The 22,616-nt window shown below is 43.1% G+C and overlaps 1 protein-coding gene across 5 annotated transcripts in view; it reads right to left on the reverse strand.

Annotated features, from left to right (window-relative positions):
* The window catches only part of Arhgef28 (Rho guanine nucleotide exchange factor 28), a 291,631-nt gene that overhangs the window by 24,977 nt on the left and 244,038 nt on the right, over positions 1–22,616 (reverse strand). For 4 of the 5 annotated variants that reach the window (XM_087896810.1, XM_087896812.1, XM_087896811.1 and 1 more), the window contains 7 exons: positions 22,336–22,518; positions 20,122–20,253; positions 16,931–17,031; positions 14,164–14,202; positions 14,018–14,065; positions 8,314–8,790; positions 6,734–7,031 (listed from right to left, as the gene is read on the reverse strand). In XM_087896810.1, the coding sequence (XP_087752936.1) occupies positions 6,734–7,031; positions 8,314–8,790; positions 14,018–14,065; positions 14,164–14,202; positions 16,931–17,031; positions 20,122–20,253; positions 22,336–22,518 (1,278 nt within the window). Of the gene's footprint in view, positions 1–6,733; positions 7,032–8,313; positions 8,791–14,017; positions 14,066–14,163; positions 14,203–16,930; positions 17,121–20,121; positions 20,254–22,335; positions 22,519–22,616 lie in introns of those variants that run through there. The other variant, XM_087896814.1, reaches the window with a different exon arrangement.

Genomic DNA, 22,616 nt, shown 5'->3' on the forward strand with positions numbered 1-22,616 from the left:
ACATTCAAGCTGCAATGGCTGGGTTGATTATTTGCAATGAAGACCTGGTGATTCACAATAACATTAAGTATTTACTACATGACCCTTTAAGGCAGTCTTGCTACCTCCTAAACCAGGTGACTATATTCTTCTGAAGCAAAGTTAAAATAGTTTTCACTTGAACCCACCACACTTTAACCCATGCTAAGACTGGAACCTTGGTGGTTGGGTGAGAGAGGAGACAGTGCTCAGAATCTGAAGCCTGGGGAGGGTAATGCTTCCTTATTTGGGGTTGGATCACTGCCTGCAATTCACTGTGATCAACGGAACTGCATTTTTTCTTCCAGGGTTATTTAATACATAAATGGTTATGGACAACTTTCCTTCCAAATCCAACTGTTAATCACTTTGACCATTCTAGAAATGTCAAAATGTGACCCCGAGGCTACACATGCATACACATGCCTGTGTTTTGGTTTCCATTTTTAAAGCTAACAATGACGGAAGAGCAAGCCCAACCTCTGCACTGACTGGACTCTCACCTGAGCCGCTTGTTCAACCCACGTTGAAACCTGGGGGAGGAGAGTGGAATGAACAGCAGCCACAAGGCTGGCTTCCTGCCTCCAATCCACCCACAACCCTACTGGCTGTGCTCTCCTGCTGTGAACTGGGCTCCATATGCTAAGGCAGGATGGCCCAGGCCCAGTTGGCGCTGGTAGCAAACCTGCCCCCAGAGAATATGCAATCAGGAAGTTGGCATAAGCGTTTGCAGCCCACCAGGCTCTACCGGCAAATGTCATGTTTCCTTTCCCTGGTACAGAATCTGCGAAAGTCTCAAGTCAATCATCTATAAAACTAGGCCTCTGAGATCTGTTCTTTATGTTTCCAAAGCAGGTTACTAAAAGCAAGCAATAGCTTGGCTCCCTCAGCGTTACCTACAGTGACTGGTTTCAGAAGACAGAACTGCCTACTGGGTTTCTGAATTTTGATTTCTTCAAACTTCTATAGATATATCTGGACTAGAATTTGATGCCATAATGAATGTTTTAACTCCTTCATTGTTGTTTCATTTAAACAATCCAAACCTCAGACAGCTAATATCCACCAATCACAGAGAACGCTCAAATTCCTAAAGCCGTTTAATGAAGCCGGCAAGCATAGCTTATATTTCTTATTAGGCTGTAGTAGGAAATACATTTATAGACTCAGTATTTCTAATCTTAATTTAAGTATATAGGAAATAAGCCTACAGAATCAAGATTTGCTGCTCTACCCCCTTTACTGATGCAGGCTTGATAACACAAAGACCTATGTCTATAAAGATAGAGAGATAGACCAATTTATCACAATTTAATGTCATTTTTAATGAAGTTCAATTCACTGCCCTAACCAAGTAAAACAAATAAACAAACAAACAAAGAAAAACAAAGTAAGAAAAACAATGTAGGTAAATTATAGTCCAACTTCAGTAGGTTAAAATAAAAAGCAAAGCTTCCATAACATCTAAAACTACTGTAGAGAGAAAAGTCATTTTATTCCCTTTTAAAAGCTTATAATGCTCCCTAAAAGTTTACACGTAACCTGGGTTTCCTTGATGTATTTGGAGATAGGGCCATTAAGAAGTGTGTTAAAAGTGGTCATGAGTCTAGGCCCTGATATAATATATAGCCATGTCCTTGTTAGGAGAGTTGATCAGAACTTGGCCAGGCACAGAGGGGTGATCCTGTCAATTTACAGGAAGACAACCCATAAGGGAGAGAGACTGCTGCAGAAGCCGAGTTTTCCAGCACCCTGAGCCTGGACTTCAGGCTCCAGGACTCTGAGGGAGTAACTTTCTGTTGTTAAACCCACTGAGTCTGAGGTACTTGGCTTGACAACCCTTGAAAACTTAGCCAACCCTCACTTCAAATGCACCTTTGTGAACCGAAGTTGATGGAGCCTAAGGCTAATTTCTGTTTTATGGGAAATGGCCTGAAGGTCTCTGGCATGGCCTCTTTCCAGTCAGACTACACAAATAAGGTGCCAATTTCCGAACTCTAGAATAGTTTTTAAACACTGGAAATCACCAGATTCTCAAGTGTTTGAAGACTGTTACTTAAAACTATAGCATAGTCTTTCATTTCCAAACAGTTATGCTTAGAAAGTCTGTCACCGAAGTGCCTGACACACCTATTTTTGCTCAAATGAAAAGAAAAAAAAATAGACAACAACATTACCAAGATGAGATATTCTGAATACAGTCCCCAAGTTGGGAAATGTTTTGCTGGGCACCAAGTTCTAATATGTCATACACGAGGAACTCCTTTGGACCCAAAACAATGAAGTCCCTCTGGCAGCTCATCCAGCAGAGTGCTTGCCTAGCACGAATGAGTTCAGTTCTTCACACCGCAAACTGAACATATGGTGGCACACGTCTGTAAGCCTGGCAATTAGGAGGTGGAGGCAGGAGGATGGGAAGTTCAAGGTCATCTTGGGCTACCTAGGAAGTTCGAAGTTAGCTTGGGCTTTCAACCTCTTATAAATAAATAAAGTCACTCTTTTGGTCAAGATCTATGAAATTACCATAAAAATATGGGCCAGTAAGGGAGCTCAGTGAGTAAACTGGGCTCACCATCCAGGCCTGATGACTTGAGTCTGAGCTCAAACCCATGTTAAAAAAAAAAAAAAAGAAAAAAAAAAAACAAAGAGAGAAAAAACCCAAAACACTAGGTGTGGTGGTTAGAATGTGAATTCCAGCACCCCAAAATGCAGGATGGGAGGCAAAGAGGGAATTGCCTGGAAGTTGGCGGACCAGCTAGCCTGCATACATACACAGCATGGCAGCAACAAGGAGAAAGACCCTGCCTCCACAAGGCAGAAGGAGAGAACTGGCTCCCAAAAGTTGTTCCCTGTCCGCCGCACGTGTGCATGACATACACAAACCTGCACACGCATACATGCATACACATATACATGCACACACATCATACACATATGTACAATGATCATTTTAATTTTAATTGGCCCAACCTAAATTTTAGTTTGCAGATCACAAACTAATAATTCTTTAATATCATCAGAGAGAACATTTTAGGGAATCTGAAGAGTTCTGAGATAGTTTTAAAAAGTATAAATAAAAGGAAAGACGAAGCTCAAGCAGATCTGATGTCCATACCATAAAAATGTTTCCTTCACTGACCGATGAAAAGAGCAATTAATAGACAAGAACTAGATGCACCCAACATATAGTTCTAGAAAAGCTAAGAGGAGGGAAAATCACAGTAATAAAATAAAATGACTTTGGAGGGGCTTTCAGAGTAATGCACTCGAGCATTTCATAGGGCCAATTATATAGCAATTGTCCCACAGAGGCTTCATTGTTTAAGGAAATTCAGACTTTTTGTGGTCTTGGCTGGAATCCCACAGAAGAGGGCAAGAATAAAACGTCCTTAAACCAACCGTCTCTTCCACTATAAATAAAATCAAATGCCAATTTGGATTTAATATTCAAATATCCAACAATTTTGCTCATGAAATTCCTTCCCAAACTAGAAAGCAAACTTCTTCATGGCACTACCTTAAATATTTAGAAATAAAATGGAGTTGTTATTAGATATTAGAAAACCAAATATCCTCGAGAAAAATGTGTCTCCTGGGAAGCAACTGTAGCCTACTTATGATATCTGAAGACGTTCGGGTCCCAAGGAAGACTTGGTCAGAGAAATCCAAAACCTTTAGAAATAGTTTCCAAATGGTAATACTAAAGAGGAGGGGGGGTAAACAAAAACAAAAGCCTGGCCCTTAATTGTGAGCATCCTGCCAGGCATTCCATAAAGATGTATTCCACATCCCCTCCATATTCTGTTAAATGTACAGTGCAGCATGGCTCTTGGGAATTCTTCAGCCGCTGATGGGAGAGCAGGAGCAACAGAACCAGTCTGGCCATGTTTGATCCCTGGTTTCCTTTGCCACCCCTGTGACCTTGGATAAGTTGCTCTGCCTTGCTCTTGCTCAGTTCCCCATCCACTGCGGAGGTCACCACAGGACCATGTTGGCACCTGGGAGTGCTAAATGGTTTTCTCCATGGAGAACCTCTGTATGGGACTGGCAAGCGGACATGTCTGTATAGTGCCTGCTGGTGGTAATGGTGGAAGAATGGCTCAAAAACTAAAGGGAACCTGGAGAGTCTTGGTGAGGTTGGATGGGAAAAGAAAAAAGAAAAGAGACCAATGAAATTTCTTGACTAGGTGACTTCTAGGCACATCCGTGAATTTTATTCACATTTTTTTTTTCTATCAGCCCTCCAGTTTCAGAAATCCTTATTTTTCACTCTTCTGAGCTGAACCCAAACACAGCGCTGGATAGAGAACAAGCCATTCCCAGGGGCCTCCTGAAATAGTGGCCCTTATGATCCAACAATAAACAGAACAGCTTTCATCGATCACAGCTAAAGGCATGGTTTTTGTTTTGGTTTTCTAGATAGGGTTTCTCTTTGTAGCCCTGGCTGTTCTGGAATTCACTCTGTAGAGGAGACTGGTCTCAAAATCACAGAGATCCACATGCCTGTGCCTCCCGAGTGCTGAAATCAAAAGTGTGCACCACCACTGCCAGGCTGTTAAAAGGCATATTTAACAAAAATACCAGACTAGGACATCATAGGCAAACAGCTGGAATACTGTGCTCTACACGGCTCCTTTGCAATGGTCACTCAGATTCAGAAGGACCCTGTGACATGCGTGATGTCATCACCACCCAGTGTACCTGCGGCTTGCTTCTGCCAGCTCATTTCCCTTCCTTCCTCCCTCCCACAAGAGCATGCATGGAGAGTGCTCAGAGCCTAGGTACCCCCGCCCACACACACCACCACCACCCACCCCATCAGTGGCTAATGTGCGATATTCCAGCTACCGAACTATGAAAACTTGGAATGGTTTTACCAATTTCATTTGGCCCCAACCACCCCTTTAGCAATAAAGAACTGTTTTCATTTCACTATCCTATCGCTTCCTAGTCTGGAACTCGCTTTCTCTCTTGTTCAGAAATGAACTCTCACGTAAAGTAAACAAACACGTAAGCAGGGTTTTTTGACTACTCGCAGAACTCCAGCAGTGGACACATTTGTCCTGACCCCTACTTTCTAACCCCAGGATGCTCCTGAGAGATTCAGGCTGAAGTTGACCTTCCTCCTTCCTGTCACTGTCCTGAATGCCCTTGGTCTACACTGGACATATGATGGATTTTCTAAGCAGAAAGTCAATCGTCTCAGCATTTCTCTTGACTCTATCTAGCATTTCTTATGCAGATAGAACGGCTTGCTGTCTATTTTCTTTCCTCGGTACATTTTTCTGTCTCCTGTAAACATGCTGCCAAACGTTTCAAAGCTTAAGCCATTGAGGCCCGAGGTGAGAGAAAATGACGGTAGGCCCATAACGAGTAAGAGCAATACTTCTAAACAAAAGCCAAATGTGGTTTGGCTCAAATGGAGTTTCTGAGTGATACCAAAGCCAGCAGAGAACCACACTGACAAGAGCACATAAAACAGAGTGTAGCAAGTTGAGTCAGCTCAGCAAGGCAGCGTGTGCCCAGCATCAGCATTCCTGGCCTCCAGAGGATGGAGTTCCAAGGCTAACAGATTAGAGAGGGGTTTCCATTTTCGAAATTTTGTTTGATCGTTCACTTTTTAATCCAATGTATTCCACTGTACTTTTAGCAAATAAATTGAAAAACATTTAAAACAATGTTTGGACGAACTAGTTCAGTCTCTCCTAGAGAACAGTACAGTGGTGACCGAGCAGTATGAAGAAACAGCCAGGACTGAGACTCAGCGTTCCCTGGATCAGTCATAAATCAGCTCAGAGGCAGCTCAGGATGATTGCTCCCGAACTGGAAGGAACCGAACGCCTTTCAAAGTTTTTTGTTGCTGAAAAATGATCCTCCCAACTGACAAACTAAGAATATATGTTAAGCCCGGAAACAAATCTGTGTCCAGTTCTAAAGATCGCTAGAACTCCTGATTGTTTTATGTTTCTGAAGTCTCGCACTGTCAGTGATTTATTTCACATGCATGTGGCCAGCCATTTGTTTAATGCCATCTGGTTTCCAGTAGGGAGGTTTCAAGTTCTCCTAATTCCCTGCCTACCATCCCACAGAAAACAATCCAGAATGGACAGAGATTTCAATCATTTGGATTCACATGGAGTTGGAAACTCTAGCTGCCCTTCCTTTACATTTGGCAAATGCTTTAATGGGGCTAGCAAATTGTGTCCTTAGGAGGTACTTACCGGGAGGCAACACCTTTTTCTTTACAATGACAAATGATGCTAACAGTTTCCTTCCGCATGTTTAATAGCACAACAGAAGATTTCACCAAAGCTACAGGAAATCACCCCGATAGACAATAAAGTCCTACCACAAATCCTGTCTGTTCCTTTTATTTCTGAGTGTCAACTGAGACACACATCACGACGGAGCAGGGTCTGCAGTGGGGAATAAATATTAAGCCGGACCACTTTGAAGCGGATACCATTTAGCCCACTGACCTAAAAGCCCTGTTGGTCATGTCTACGGCATACCCTAAGCCCTCCCAAATGGCATCATCTCTTTAGATACTTAGGGGTAAAGAGCGTCCAGAGACTTTCCAAAGAAAATTCCAACTCATGGCCGCCATTGTTCCCATGCTAAGCTCACTTTGGTTCACTCTTCTGAGGAACCAAGCACTCAGAGAGAAACAATTTCTCGCGGACACCATACAGAGGACGCGTAGAGACTTAATTACCATTTTGACAAGAATCCTGGACGTTTACTTGGAGGGCAGGTATCTCATGGCCGGGCCCCGTGGCTGTCCAGAGTTCATGGTTGACATCTGGAGGCTGAGAAACATCTCTCTTCAGTTCTGTTTGATTGTCACTAGTCCTCACCAAATCAAAAGGAGATACACCTGAGGGGTAAGGGTCCCATGGGACACCCGACGGATTTGGTTTATTGGAAGTGTTAAGTGACATGTGTACCAAAGCTTCGTTGATGAAAAATGAATCTTCATGACACAAGCTCTCAGCTCGACTAAGTTCCATTACCTGCATAAAGAAACACAGAAAAATACAGTAATTTCTTTAGTAACTTAAGCAAGTTCATAACGTATTTATTTAGCCCACAAGCCTGAAACCTCTTGTTCTAGCAATCAAGATCTTAATAAGAATAAGGTTAGGAAGAAATCTCCCATTTACCCCCCTCCCAACTTCTTTAAGTGAGCTACAACAGGAACCTCCAAGTCGCCATGCACAGTTCATCTTATTTTTAGAAAGCAGCAGAGTCTATACCCTTGGAGAATCTCCACTTTATTTTAATCAAAGCAAGCAGTGTTTCCACTTTTGCTACATAAAAAGGCCGAAAACATATCCTTCAATGCACAAGGAATTTGCAATAAATGTAATTTAGCAAACTTGAAGGGGAAATCAGATACAACATAGTTCTTTCTTATAAGCCTATTAACTTTTACAACTCTATGATGCACTATCGCTAAAAACCCACATGCGATGCGGAGCACAGAAAATCTGCCCAGACAAATGGAATTGTCAAGCAAGGTTAGAGAGGTCGCAAAGGGAACAGGGGTCCTCTAAACGGGTTTATCCACTCAGTCCTTAATCAGGTATAGCTCAGAATAACTTTATAATGAAAATGATTTTGAATTCAGTATCTCCAATTCACAAAGAGAAAATAAGCTTTCTACATCAGAATCTGTGCAATTCGGGGCTGGAAAGATGGCTCAGAGGTTAAGCGCACTGGCTGCTCTTCCAAAGGTCTTGAGTTCAATTCCCAGCAACCACATGGTGGCTCACAGCTATCTGTAATGAGATCTGGTGCCCTCTTCTGTCCTGCAGGTGTACATGCAGGCAGAACACTGTATACATAATAAATAAATAAATCTTTAAAAAAAATCTGTGTAATTCAATGCTTATACATGAAGAGCTAAATGATCTACAAAAGACACATGCCATACAATACAATAGAATACTCTTAGTCTATGACATTACATCATTTAAAGAGGGTCTTTCAAATACCTAAGAGGCATCTTTCTCACAGTGGATGTGCCTCCAGGTCAGAATATCCATTATTTTATTGGGACAACTCCATTCTGTGGTCTTTTCTTAGGAAAGGGTGTCTCAGAGCACCGAGGCCCCAATAAAGACCCAGGACCTTAGAATTTCCATCTTTTAAGTCAAGATACCCAAGAATTGGTTCTAAACGCTCTTGGCTTTTTTCCATATCCAAACTGAGAGGCACTCTTGGGAGCTCTTCACCAAGAACCAGGACCACAGATGTTTGGGTAAGCCCAGTCTATGCAGGGCTAAGGCATACCTCCTTATTCCCTGGAGAGAAGACAGCGGGGAGACTCCTTTGGCGACTGTGTTTGCAGTGACCCAGCAGACCCTGCTGGACACGTATCCTCTGTCTCTCCCGCTCCACCATCCGCTGGCCCTCCCGCAGCCGCTCGAGGCTCTGCTGGTACTCTTGGAGTTGGTGGTCCAGCTCACTACGGTGACGCAGCAATAGCTCCTCCTGTGACTGGCACTCACGTTCCCGCGCTTGTAGCCAGCTCTCTTGGGCTTCCTGCTCGCGCTGCTGCTGGTTGCATAGGCGGTGCCAGCGCCTCTGCTCCTGCTGGAATTGGTGCTGAAGCTTGTGGATGTTAGCTAACTCTTCCCGCTGCTTTTCCAGGTAGCGGGATTTCTCCTGGTCCTGCAAGGGGCCAACTCGGAAAGAGGCCAAGCTCTCCCGCTGCTGTAGAACCAGCTTGTGGATCTCGATGTGGCTGTCCTGGATGGTCAAGGCAGCCTAGGGGAGAAGCAGGGGGAAGCAGAAGGGTCAAATGAGTAGGTACAGGCTAGAATCACACATGGGGTGGTAAAGGATCCCCAAAGGTTGAAGGCCTGGTGGTCAGCTGTAAAACTAGTAAGGAAAGGCAGAACCTTTAGGAGACAGGTCTAATGGATGGACAATGTAGGAGTGTGTGTATATGGGGAAAGGCGGTACAAAAGTGTGTCTGTCTGTCTATCTGTCTGGGACTGTTTGTGTGTATGTGTCCTGGAAGAAGATAATGGGAACCAGCCCTTTCCTTTTTTTTGTATCCTGATATCATGTGGTAAGTGGTTCTGCTGGACCTGGTACCCCCCGCCATGAAGTTCTGCCTTCCCCAAAGCAATGGGACCAAACAACCATGTACTGAAACAAGGAGCCAATTTCAGTTCTGCCTCTTCTAGGGGGCTTTTTGGGACACTTTGTCAATAAGGCACGAAGTTAGCACTGCTCATGGACTGTTGACCTCTTGGTTGGAAATAGCTCTAAAACACAGAATGCTTGCTGGGTTACTTCCTGTCACGTCCTGCCACTTTCCGAGGCACCTTGAGCTTTCAAGGAGGCTTGTCTACATTTCCGATCGGTATGACTTGGGGTTAGACAGGAAGGAAATAAGACAATCAGCATCACTGGCATTCGGTATCTAAGAGAGTTTGGTCTGGTGAGTCCAGTGGATGCCCGAACCTGGTGATGCTCATGTCTTTACTTGACAGCGCTTAGTAATAAGTCATAACCCACCCATATCCTGTCACTTGAACTCTTTAAGTTGCCTTGGGATTGCTTGTGACAACTAATGTGCCATCTATACATCACTTTATCCACACGGGAAGAGCAGAAAGCACAGCGCTTTCCGGAACTTTCTGGAATTGGTTTTTTCATCTTTTCAGTCCAAGGGTGGTTAAATCCAAGGACGAGAAACTTACGACTACAGAGGGCTGATTGTTCTCGTCCCTGCTTCTGGAGAAGTGATTGGTTGTTGGTTGTTGGGCTGTATTTAAGTCAGTCCTTTGGGTAAAAATTTAGTGTGTAAATTCACAAGACTCTAAATTCCTGTTAGAGTCTCCTTCTCCTTCTGAGGTCCCTAGTCAATCATTCGTGGGAATTTAAGAATCTATATAAACACAGTGGTATCTTTTATTTGAGTCCCAAACCAGAAATTATTTGCGCTTTATACATTGCTTTCATGAAGACATAAAAATAAAAGTCAACTATTTGGAGACTTTTGGCAAATAGCCTTTTTATAACATAATGCCTGAAAATCACAGTTAATGCCATTTTTAGGAGATACGGAATTGGGTAGAGCTAGTCTCTTTACTGCTAGGTTTTTGCATTAGAGCAAATCTAAGCTTAAAGTCATTCATTGTTAACTGGATTGCTAACAGGAGGCTACAATGGTTAAGGGGAAATAGATATTTGAAATCCCAGCAGATATGACCAAACATTAAAAAAAATTTTGAACTCTAGTATTTACCTATGAAAAGCTGGACAATATTATAGTAAATTGTTACCAGGACCTGGAAAGATGTCACTACACCAAAACAACAACAACAACCTACTATGAATGCCCTTGGAAGCTTTTAATTTTAAAAGTTACTATTTAAAGTGTAAAGAAGTAGAGAAGGAACAAATTGCAGACACACACCAGGCATGTGTGCATGGCTTGACTCTGAATGAGATGTCATTACAAACCTAAGGATAAATTCACATTTTTCCTTCCTAAGACATTTTTAAATTGCCTATGTAACACAAACCCTGGGAAGAAGGAATTCTGACCATCGTTGGTTTTTTTTGTTTTTTGTTTTTTGTGATATCAGCACTTTTCTCTACTTCTGAAAGTTAACAAACTCCAGTATTTTAAATTCATACTTGCTTTGGAATAAGACTCAAAAATGTATTCAATGGGGTCTTTTGAAATAAAATTTACGTTTTTAAATAAAAAAAAAATTAATTGAAAAAAAAATCGTGGTCACTCTTGAGACATGACTTTAGAGAGCTCTTAGAAGAACGGCCGGTCCTCACGGAGAACGGGATATCAGCATTGATAAACCACACTGTAGACGCTGCCACCACTCAATATCAAGAGACCCCCAGAGTATCGGTACTTTTATAAAGCAAACCCCAATATTTTACACATCAAATCTAATAGGTATTAGCTCTTGCATAAGGACTACAATTAGGATATCTCAGTGCAACCATAAAGACTTTACCATGCCTGCATGAGCTTGGGATAAGTTCATTCTCTTCCCTCCTCACAAACAGATACTTGAAGACTGGACACTGATTTCCACATTTAAAGTTACATTTATGTTTAGGAAGTCTTAATTCACCCTCATTTCACTTACTGGGTGGAATTATCTGTGACCTTTTCTTTGTCAGCTTGCCTATACTTCTCCAACTCTGCTATAGGAACCAATTGCCATTTTCATGTTTCACAAATGGGCTGGAGTTCAGTTTCTAAGGAGAGAGCCATGCCACAAAACAGAAATGTCACACCCCATAGACTAAGACTGGCTCAAAAGCTTATTTAGGTGAAGGGAACCTACTGGAGGCATTGATGTTTCCCATTTGGATTCAACTTAACACTGTGGTTCTCAACCTTCCTTAGGCTGTGACCCTTTAATACAGTTCTTCTTGTTGTGGTGATCCCCAATCATATAATTATTTTCATTGCTACTTCATAACTGTACTTTTGCTCTTGTTATGAATCATAATGTAAAGATCTGTGTTTTCCGATGGTCTCAAATGACCCCTATGGGGTCATCCAACTCTCCCACCAAGGGGTCATGGCCCAAAGGTTGAAAGCCACTGACTTAACATATTGCAAAACTGAGGTCAATAGGCTGATGAACTCTTCTGGGCCAAAGATCCACATAGGGTTGTGCTCAGGGGTGGAGAACAGCAACAAAATGACTACACAGTCTCATCACAGAGCCCAAGTCAGGAAGCCCAAGGTCTCCAGACCTTGAGAGTTTAATGTTCTTTCTCAAGCCAAAGCTTCCCAGTTGACATTTAAAAGAAAACCAGGTCATTTGTTTCACGCAATGAATGGACCTCCCAGATCATCTGTGTCACACCTACCATCTGTAAGACAGTGAAGGCATCTCCACATGGTATGAACCAGATAAGAAGCTACTGCCACCACTGTTAGCATGTTTTCCGATGGAGGCATAGCCAATCTGTGCTGTGTTTGTCACATGTGTCCCAGGATAGCCATGATTACAGCCCAACACATTCACAGATGACAATGCTCTGTCACCATGTCAGAAAGTTAGATACTCCTCTATCTATCCAACGCAATAAGCCAAGAAAATGCCATTGATAAAATTATTGAAGAATAGTCATAGTACTATTTTTTTTCGAATTTTCTACCTGAAACATTCCAGAGAATCCATGAAAAATTTATTAAAACAAAAACTAAAGTTAAATAAGTTGGCTGTTAATGAAACACATACATAAAAAATAGTATTTTTATCAACAATCATAATTGGAGAAGCATAAACATATGTTTTTAAATTTATATAGTGCATATATTAAGACAATTACAAAGCTTCCTGTACAACCTAAAATAAGAGGCAACTGAGCCTGCTCTTACACAAGGTAACCGATGATGGCAGAAGCACAAATTTTCTTCCATTCAATTCATGAATACAGTACAATTCTAATATAATGGTCTTGGTAGAAGGGCAGGAAATGGACAAAGTGATTTAGAAGCTCTGTAAAATGTGCAAATCATACAGAAAACATACTGAGAGGAAACTAGTGTCTCCATGTGCTCAGCAGTAACCCAAGCTTTACCAACTGAAGCAATGGTCCTGGTACTGAAACAAGAGTGAGCGTGAGGTCAACAGTGCTCAAGAGGACGAGGTTTGTTCGTGTCAAAATACAAATAAGAAAACATCTAATGAACCCATGGCTTTATGTTTTCTACTCTAAATTTAGACCCAGTTTTCCGTTAACAGTCCTATGATATAAAATATGAGCTACAAAAGACTAACAGGAAATTGATGGAACATGCTTGGTCTTAATTATAAGTAAAGAAGCACAAATTAAAGTAATCTCATATCTTACTTCATTTTTAAATTGAGGAGGGGACGGAAGGAAAAAGAGAAAGAAAAAAAGATATGATTGATTAATTTTGCAGTTGAACAAAATCGCAAAATGGTATCTATAGTAACTTAGCCTAAGGAGACAGTCAAATATGGCTAAAGATATGTGAATATGAGGATATCGACATTTTGTGCTATTAATAACACAATTATAAATAACTGGAAGTGAATAAATTCTATAGGCCCAAATACTATACATACATTAACAATTATGCTGCAGAAAAATTGCTGCCACGAAAAGATGTATTACCAATGAGTAACATGAAGCAATCTAAATTCTGCAGGGGTACACACAATATGGGAACCAATGTCTTTTTAGTTTTGTTTTTTAATTAGCAGGGTAACAGCAATTCTCTCTTCAGAACCACAGGACATTTTATTTGATTTTTTTTCATTCTCAAAAATTCCTACTCTACAACTATTGCCTTGGTAGCCTTAAAATTTTTTAATCATCACACAAACCACTTTGGGTGCACTAATGGCCTCTTTAGTGAGCATCACCTGAGGGATGGATTTCCCAGTCCTCTAATTCACACCGCAAGGGTGATTTTTGTGCCTTCCTTAAAAGATAACCAGCTGTCAACAGGGGGCTCGGGGACCCCTTTGCTTTTGTGAACTTACCCTTTTGCACGGTGCCCAGCGCAGAAAGGACACCCAATAAGTGTCGAGTAATGAGCGAACTATACCACAAAAGAGCGTGCAAATAATTTAACTGCTCTTCCCCAAGGCCCAAGGCCACATGTGGAAGTGCCACGCGCTCAGGTGAGACTTTAAGTTTTCAGCAGGAAATGTGAAGTCCGCGCTGCACGCAGCTAAGCATTTCCCTGTGTCAGGCCTGAGCGGACTCATTTCTATCTTTGAGAGGCAGGAACCATTTTACGGTTTCAGAGAAGAATGGGGTAAAATGTGGTGGTGCTGGGCTGCCTCCTGATTACAAAACCAGGCAAACTCCGCTTGTCTGGCGGAGTCACACCTCAGGGCTTGGCATGCTTCTAAGATCGCTTAACACCTTTCAGACGTGCTAATTTCTAAGGTCTGGGGATCATCAGAGGACATTGAAAGACACATTCAAAAGGTGGAGATTGCAGAAGAGTCATTACCTGAAGGCTATAGAGGAGACGGGTTAAATTCTGTATCGCTTGTATGATCTGGGGAGAAAAAGGATTGAATGTGTCAGATTCTTGAAAAGCTTCCTTGGCTACAAATTGAGAAAGGATGGTCTATGGTTAAAGTATGTGTAGCTCACCTCCGACTGTGAAGAACCTGGGAAACTTCTATATTCCACCTAAAACACATAAAAACATGAGAAAATCAACAGCCGCCTGACATTTGAAAGCCTTTGCGTTTTCCTAATATATGAGCTTCTCTCTCTAACCTCCATTACCTCAGCTACCATGACCGTCTCTTCTAGGGAGACACGCCTGGAGAATTAAACCGCCCCCGACACTGCAGGTCTCACCCACTCAAATTCAGAGTTAGAGATGCGTGACAACTTTTAGCCAATCATGCCTTCCAACGGCACAGATGACAGTGAAGAAATTCAGCGAACCCTTGGCTCGCCTCCAGGGATAGTCTGATACGCAAGGCTCTCTGGAAGCCATGGAACATCACAGGGCTCAAGGCCTCCATCTCAATGTTGGAGACTCATGATGTCCAAGGTACAGAGAGATGGCCCCAGGGGAACACTTAGTGTCCTCCAGATCCTACCTCAATGAATCACCAGTCCAGTTCAAAAACAGTGAAGGAAGCCACACAAGGTTGGCCATCTTCTCCTTGGGGCTGGAGCCTATGCCTTAGATTTTTGTCTCTTTCATACCACTGAACATTAGGGAGCATGTAGATACTGAAGGCGGCTCATTAATGGCACTAAGCATTTGCTTATTTATTGTCTGTCTTCTCTCATTAGTAAACCAATGAAGAGTAAGACTGTGTATTCACTATTATATCTGCAAACCTCAGAATGGTGCCTGGCCATGTAAGGGACGCTCAACAAGTAAATGACTACAAGGTGCCCAGAGTCTCTTCAAGAAGTAAGGAGCAATCAACACCACAAACTCCACATTTTATGAAATGGAAAATCATCCGTATCCCTAGCTCTGAGCGCCTGCGGTTTCTGTAGGATGCTTGCGTTTGTCTGAGCACATGTCTTTTTAAGCCCTAAAGAAAGGCAGTCATGTGAGGTCCTTAAGGAGCTTTCATTGTTGCCAAATGAGTCACTTAGCTTAGTCAGGCGATGGGCTAGCCTGATCCCCTTTTCTTCATCCTGCCAGTTAAAGATGTTGTTGCTAAGTCGTCCCTCTAACAGGGAAAGGACAAAGGCTGAAGGGGGAGATGACATGTCAGTACTTCAGAACTCTGCCCAACCGTGTGGAAGACACCAGGGCTAAGCATTCCAGTTGGGTGGTTCTTGCTTTTCTTACGGGCCCATCTTTATCTATCCACTGTTTTTGTGGTTAAAAAAAAAAAACACAATGTTTATACTTTTATACTCTATAAAGAAGTGAATATGTAGACATGAGTTAGATTATGTTAAACTGGATTAAGGTGGTTACTTACAGCTAGAACTGTAACCAAACCACTGGGTTTGGGATGAGACAAGAAACTGCGGATCATCGTTTTAATGGAGTTCATCTGCCACCTGGTGGTTCTGCGTCATAACTACAGTTGACCACTGCATCATAACTACAGGAGAATTTCTAATTTTTAATTTTTTCCTATTATTTTTACCTTATCTTATTAAGAACACGAATGCTAAAACATCCATTATACACTTGCTTAGAGTCTTAGCCAAGTGATCCTTTCCTATAGCTCAGTTTCTTTCAAAGGTCAGCTCTTCCAGGTTCATAGCAAGAGGAACCCGGACACAGCATCTCACTCAGCCTCCTATGACCGAGCCATGGATAGGAGCCAAGCCACCTTCTATGCCGAATTATTCTGCCTCTGCCAGCTTACTTTCCCTCCCTAAAATCCTAGGGGCAGTTGAAAGGCACTTATTGCAGGCTTCTGAGCGAAGATCGCGTGGAGAAGGAGGAGCATTGTAAACAAAGATGTTTGAATGTTTACAATCAGAATAAGGACAGTAAAACTCTGCATTCATACATTAACTCGGGCCTCTGAACTTTGCAAGTGAATACTAAATCTGAGCAGACAGGTCTGTGGAATTCTGAAAGTCAGACTTGGTTCTGTCCTATGTCACATATCTGGAAAACATGTAACAGTAAAATGTTGGATTCATGATACACATGTGCCATATTCTCACACTGATCCACATCAGTACTTGGCTGTGGAGTTACACCAGTGCTAGACAAAGCAAAAACTCTTGACCCGACTCGCCACCTCCCCGAACCGGAGTGCTATTTCCTCCCCTGCTTATGACATCACACATTTGAAGCTAATAGGAAATGGTACGCATGCAATTTCTACAGAGAGAGCTGTGGCCTACATATATCAAGAATCAGAGAGAGAGCAGCATTTGGGAACACCTTGCCACAGGCAAAACGTTGCTACGCGAATTCAAAGTCTGCACATGTTAGGTGGACTATGGGGGAAGAAGAGTGGAAGAAAAGTCTTGACAGAGGACAGAAGCAAGACCTTCCCAGAGTGGAAACGAGGTCAGCTCCAGTGGCGCCATCTGGTGGTGCAGCATCCCAATGTCCGGGGCCGCCTCTCAGCCACAGAGTTGCCAAAAGTAGTGAGGAAAAGCACAGGTTTGCAGTGCAGAAAGGAAGCCTGGAAGTCAGAGAGCGCACACACACATATACACATGAGGGTTTTCAAGCTTTTTGTTTGATTTTTTTAATAACTTTTCAGTTGTTTTTTTACACCTATATGATATAGAAAGAACACGAACATTTAAAGAATAGATTAGAAAGTTTCAATAGAGATATTTAAATGAATCAGAAACAATTCAGAAAAAGTATTTTCAGTCCACTCACTGCCTGATAGCTGAAGCTACTATATACATAAAACAACGGGTGCTGGTTACTAACAAATTGGTGAACAATTAACAATACCTTCTCCCCTGCATCAGAGACCGTCAAGTCCGTTACCACACCCTGGAGCCCAGGATCCACATCCCAACAGCCTCTTCCTTCTGTCCCTTCTGTGACTAGTGCTGGAAGCACACCATTAAGACAGAAACAAAAAGGACAACATCAAACATCAGCCAGCCAATCGGGCTCTTCTGTACACAACTGACGCACACTTCAAAAAAGAAAAAAAGAAAGAAACATCACAAGATGATACATTCTGGGTGCTCCTACAGAGGGCGCTAGAGCCGGGCACAGCAAGCCCGCAGTCCCTGCCCTCATGGAGCTTACAGGCTAAGGAATACCAAGCAGCATTTTCTGTCACCATGTTTTTAATTGCACTTCTTCCTTAGGCTGATATGTCCACGTGCCGTTTGTGAGTCTACATCTCACTTTCATGAAATAGGAAAAAGCCTCTCCAGAGAGGAGAAATTTAAAACAGGTACCCGGAGGAACAAAAGCAAGGTCTCTTGGCAGACCCAGGTCCGGAAAAAGCTCCCTTGTGGCCAGTACAAGAGCAGCGGCTGGTGGCCAAAGTCTAGACGGAAGGTGCAGAGGCGAAAGGGGTCCTGCTCTAAGAAGGCTGGAGTTGGCTAATGCCTTATGGCTTCAGAGTCATTAAAACTGAGGGCCTGCTCAAGTTTCTCGTCAGTTCCAGCTTTTCTCAAGGCCCCCACTTAAGCGTTAACATTGTAAATATAGTACATTTAACCTAGGGAAACACAGAAACCGGTCCAGAGATGGTGAGTACCAAATACAAACTTACTTCCACCCATGAAACCTCAGTCGGCAGCATTTCATTATTTATTTGCGGAGGATATGAACTCAGTTAAACTTAGACTGTGTTCACCTTCCACTGAGTCAAACCAGGCTCATCAAAGCTGGGCCACGGACACACGTCGTAGAGCAATGTCTTATCAGAACCCTGATCCAAATACCCATTTTGGGATGAGTTTTGTAATTTTCTTCTTTTAAATAGGGTGTCACTAATAAGGGGATGCCCTTTTCTCTTTGTTTGACAAAATCGCTTGCATTATCTTTGGAAAATGACAGTTGCCCAGGAATCCAAAGGCCTCTTCTAAACTAGTTTCCCGCCTGAGTGGAAGCCATTGCGAACGAATCAAGCAAAAACCACATTCATTGTGTCCGGACTGATCAATGCTTATGCCATGATGGGGGGAGGGACAGTGTCTAGCAGCTTTTCCTAACACCTAAGGAGACATCCAAGTCATTTCCAAACAAGTCTTTCTCTCCCCCTTTCCTCACGTTAACAGTCAAATGTAGGAGGAAGCGGACGTGGAGGAGCCCGTAGAGATAGAAGACTGTAGTTTCCAGCAGTGTCTGTGCCCCCAGGCTCAGCTTCAGCGGGACCCACCATTGTACAAAGTAGATCATAATTGTCCCCCTTAAGTATATTGATGAATAAAAACAGAACTTTGCTTGATTTGTAACCTCAGACTGATATGGGCTTGCTTCACAAAGAGCCTCCCCAGAGCCCACTGCATTCTCTGTCCCATGCTTTCAACGAGGAGTAACTGTCTGCCCTTAACAACTATAAAGAAATCAGACTCCTCGTAGCACCATGCTCGAATCCAGACCCAAAATACATGGCCTCTGGTATACAGGATTCAGCCCATGCCTCCTTGTCTGACCCTGACAGCAAATGCTCTGGCTCTAGCAAATGGGTGTTTCATTGGAAGGCTCCCACACAAGAGTTGAGGATTCTGATGGAGGAGAACCTTCACTGCCCAGCCTGGAGGGATGGGAGGAGCCGCCAAGTGCTCCAAACAGCTGCAGGGGCGCAGTGGAGCCTCCCAGCTGTCCTCGGGGCGGGGCTGAAAGCGCAGACCCTCTGTATTTTTAGAGAAGACTTCCTCAAGGGCATAATGAGGCTCTTGTGTAGGAAGCCACTCAGAGAGGTACAACTCCCCTGATGAATCTAGCTGCTCGAAATGAAAAACATATGTGCACACTCTGAAAATAGAAAGCCGGGATTAGATACAGCAGAATTTGAGAGGGGAAAAATAATTTTAGGTGCCGGTGATAAAATGGCACAAGAAATGTATACGTGATACAGGTATACGGCTTATAGACTTCGACTGAGCCAAAGAATTTGTAAAGGAAACTCTAAAATAGAGCGGGTGTGGTAGTGCACACCTATAAACCAAGCACTCGGGAGAATCAGGAACCCAAGGCCATTCTCAACTACAACAGTAAATGTGAGGCCAATGTGAAAGCCACATGGGATTTTGTCAGAAAAAAAGTAACTATTACAGACATTTTATCTGCATATAATTTCTTTTAGAGTGAAGCTTTTACCATCTTTACCTGATGGAAAAATACACTCTTGGTGTTCTTATTTTAGAATTCTATATGGAATTCGGTGTTCAGCTTAAAACCACACATAAAGCAACACGGTTGGCTTCTGAGACATTGCTAAGCTCAGTCTTCGCCTCTGATCTCTAAAACGGACGGACAACTGGATACAATGGTGCCCACTTGCCAGTTCAACACTCCTGAGGCAGGAGGATCACAACTCTGAGATCAACCTTGGCTGCTCAAAACAGAATATTCCGACCCAAAGAACGCTCTTGGGAGGGCTGGGGGTGTGGCTCAGTAGGAGATTCTCGCCTAGCATGTTCAAGGCATTGAGGTCAATAAGCCAGGTACCACAAAACCGCAAGAATTATTTGGCAATTCTGTCTATAAGCATACCACTAAACCTTACACTTCACACGTGGGACTGTGTATCGTTGGGTGGGTAGGAGGTTGGGGGGGTGCTTTTTAGTTTCCTGATTGATTAGCTGAGGCCCATAATATTATGTCTGAAAACTTGTTTCCTCAGTGGATTGCAGAGGCCGTTTAAAAAGGTTTAAAAGTCCTTTCCAAAATCCATCCAAGAAGTCATGAAAACGGAGGTGCAATCTGGGGACAGTGCAATGCTTAATTGGGGACAGAAAGTATACCCCACCAACATAAGACTCTGTGCTTGGAACACGAGTGTCATTAATAGTCACACAATACCTATTTGTGGCCAGCATGATTATTCCTCTAATTACAAAAAGAATACATTAAGCTCCCTTGAAGTCAGGCAGTTACTGTTTTCATTGTATGCGACCCCTGTGTGTCACCGGGCTGTGCTCCGGCTCCCCGCCAAGGCCTTCGCCATCACTTACAAGCAGTTGGCGATGCCGGTACATCCTGGGCACTGAGCACGTCAGTCAGGACAGCTCCTCCGGAGCCTTCTTCAGGTGACTGGCTCCCGTCGCCCATCTTGGAAGCCTTCACAGCAACTTGCAGACTCTCAGCTAAGAAGAAAGAAAACAAAAGTAGATTTAAACAAGAGATCTATAGAGAGGCGGCTTAGTCTACCAGGTGTGGCCAAGGTGCACCAGGTGGACCGCGTGGGCCCAGATTACACGAAGAAAGCTCAACGCAAAACTGTAAATTTACTGAGGACATCACAAGATCGTCCTGTGAGTTAATTAATTTGATTGTAACTCTGTCACCTGGCTCTTGAGCACGAACTTTGTAGCTGACAATCTGTTGCATCACAATGGTTAGATACTGTGGTTGATAAAAGGTCGACAAATCATATTTGGCCTGCAACTGCTGTTATGTAGACTAAGAACTGTAGCTTGGTTTTACTTTTCTGTTTTTGTTTTTTTGAGTCCCCTCTCTCCCCGAAATAGGAGTCCAGGCTGGTCTCAAACACCTACGCAGCTGAGGCTAACTTTGAAGTCTTGCCTTCCGGTCTTTACCTCTCAGGTCCTGGGATTCCAGGCATGTGCACCATGACTGGTTTATACGATGCAGTAACTGAACCCCGGGCTTCATACATGTTCAACGTGAATTGCACCAACTGCACTCTGCCCCAAGTCTGCTTTCATAGCACTAAAGGTTATATATGCACTTGCACATAAACACATACAAACATATCCCAAACAGGGTGTGACCTGCAAAGACTAAAGCACTTACAGCTGGTCCCTTATGGAAAAATTATACAACCCTGCAGTCTACACCCTTTTGCATAGAGAATTTAACACAGTTTTAAAAATACATTGTATAAAATACCTCAGGTGCAACTTTCAGTAAATCAGTATGCTGAAAACTCGTAATTCAATTAATAATGCATACAATATCAGGTATCAGGATTTTTGATGCTGTTACTAAGAAATATTAGCTATTCCTCAAAAGAGTCTTTCTTCAAACTTGCTTTTAATAACACACATTCCCATCTGTGCTCTAGTCCTCTTGGGAACTACCACACCAAAAAAGGAAACACGTTTCCGCGCAGAAAGGAGCCTCAGCTAGCATGTGGAATATTACTATTTCGAGGAACTTGTAGTTATTTCTCAAGCATTCACACCACGTTTTGACCACATTCGGGAAAGAAAACTACACACACCCAGCATCTACTGTCCTGGTACTAGGGAGAATTTGAGAGAAGGGTAGGAGATGCTTGCAGCTCTGGCCACACAGAGGCGCAGGAGAGCAACAGTCTCCAGTGGGACTGGGGAGAAGTTCCTAAAAAGGGGTGGAAACTGAGCAGACCTGGGAGGGTGGATGGGATTCAAGAAGAGCATGGAAGGAAAATAGCAGCCTAGCAGAGCAAAGGGGTTTCTCAATGTGTGCACTCAACGGCCTTTCTCGAGACAATGATGTCCTCACCCTGATGAGAAGCCCTGTTCAGCTGCAGACAACAGATCAGTGACCCAGGAAGCATTCTCCTCTTCAGCCTACATCGTGCCTCCACTGCTTTGGGTTCCCCTGAGCAGCAGGGCTCATGAGTGTGTCCAAGTTCCTTCATCATGTGCTAAGCCAAAAGAACAAAAGCCAGTGGACTTCCCAGCTCTCGTTAGGGAAGATTTGACAGAGAGAAGAAAGTAGAAGCCACTGGCTAAGTATAAGAGCAAGTGATTTGATCCATTAAGGCTTGGTCCTGTGAGAGGGGCATCATGGGTACCCATCAGAATCCTTTGCTTTATTTCCCAAACATGCCCCAAATCTGTCTGCTACTCTGCTTCCATTATAATGGTCCTGGATACCCAATATGAGTAGATTCGCCCCCTCTCTATAGCTCTGTAATTCTCCACTCCCTTTATTCTGCTTTCATTACCAAGGGTCCTGGACACCCAATGTGAGTAAGACCTACCCTTCTCTATAGCTCTGCAATTCCCCACTTCTTTATTCTGCCAATTTTTCATCATAGCACTCCATCATTTGACATACGTATTTCTTTATACTTTGAAATTTCTGGAACATAGGTTCCATAAGAATAAGTATTCTGTTTCATCCTGTTGTACCCTCAGCACCAAGGCCACCGTGTGTGACGCGTAGATAAACATGTTCTGAGTCTGTCAAACCAAACCATTCCCAGAGCAACTTGCCTTCCTTCAGGGCTGCTGCCAGCAGGGAGGCTGCCTGGGGAGGCTCTCCGGGGTCAGGCTTGATGAGCAGGTGAGGTTCTAGGTGGACATCCTCAAAGCCACTCAGCTCCCCAAGTTCAGCGTAGATATGCAGTTTTTCTTCCAAATACGTGCAAATTTGTTGGTCTTGGTTACTGAGTATTTCTGGGGAATAAAATTCATTGTAAGAGATTATCACAAGCATAGCTGCAGAACTAATACAAAAAATCAAGTTAGGGGAAGAAGACACCACAATTCAGCAA

Source organism: Myodes glareolus, chromosome 15, assembly GCF_982192425.1.
Source record: "Myodes glareolus chromosome 15, mMyoGla1.1, whole genome shotgun sequence".
Taxonomy (NCBI): Eukaryota; Metazoa; Chordata; class Mammalia; order Rodentia; family Cricetidae; genus Myodes; species Myodes glareolus.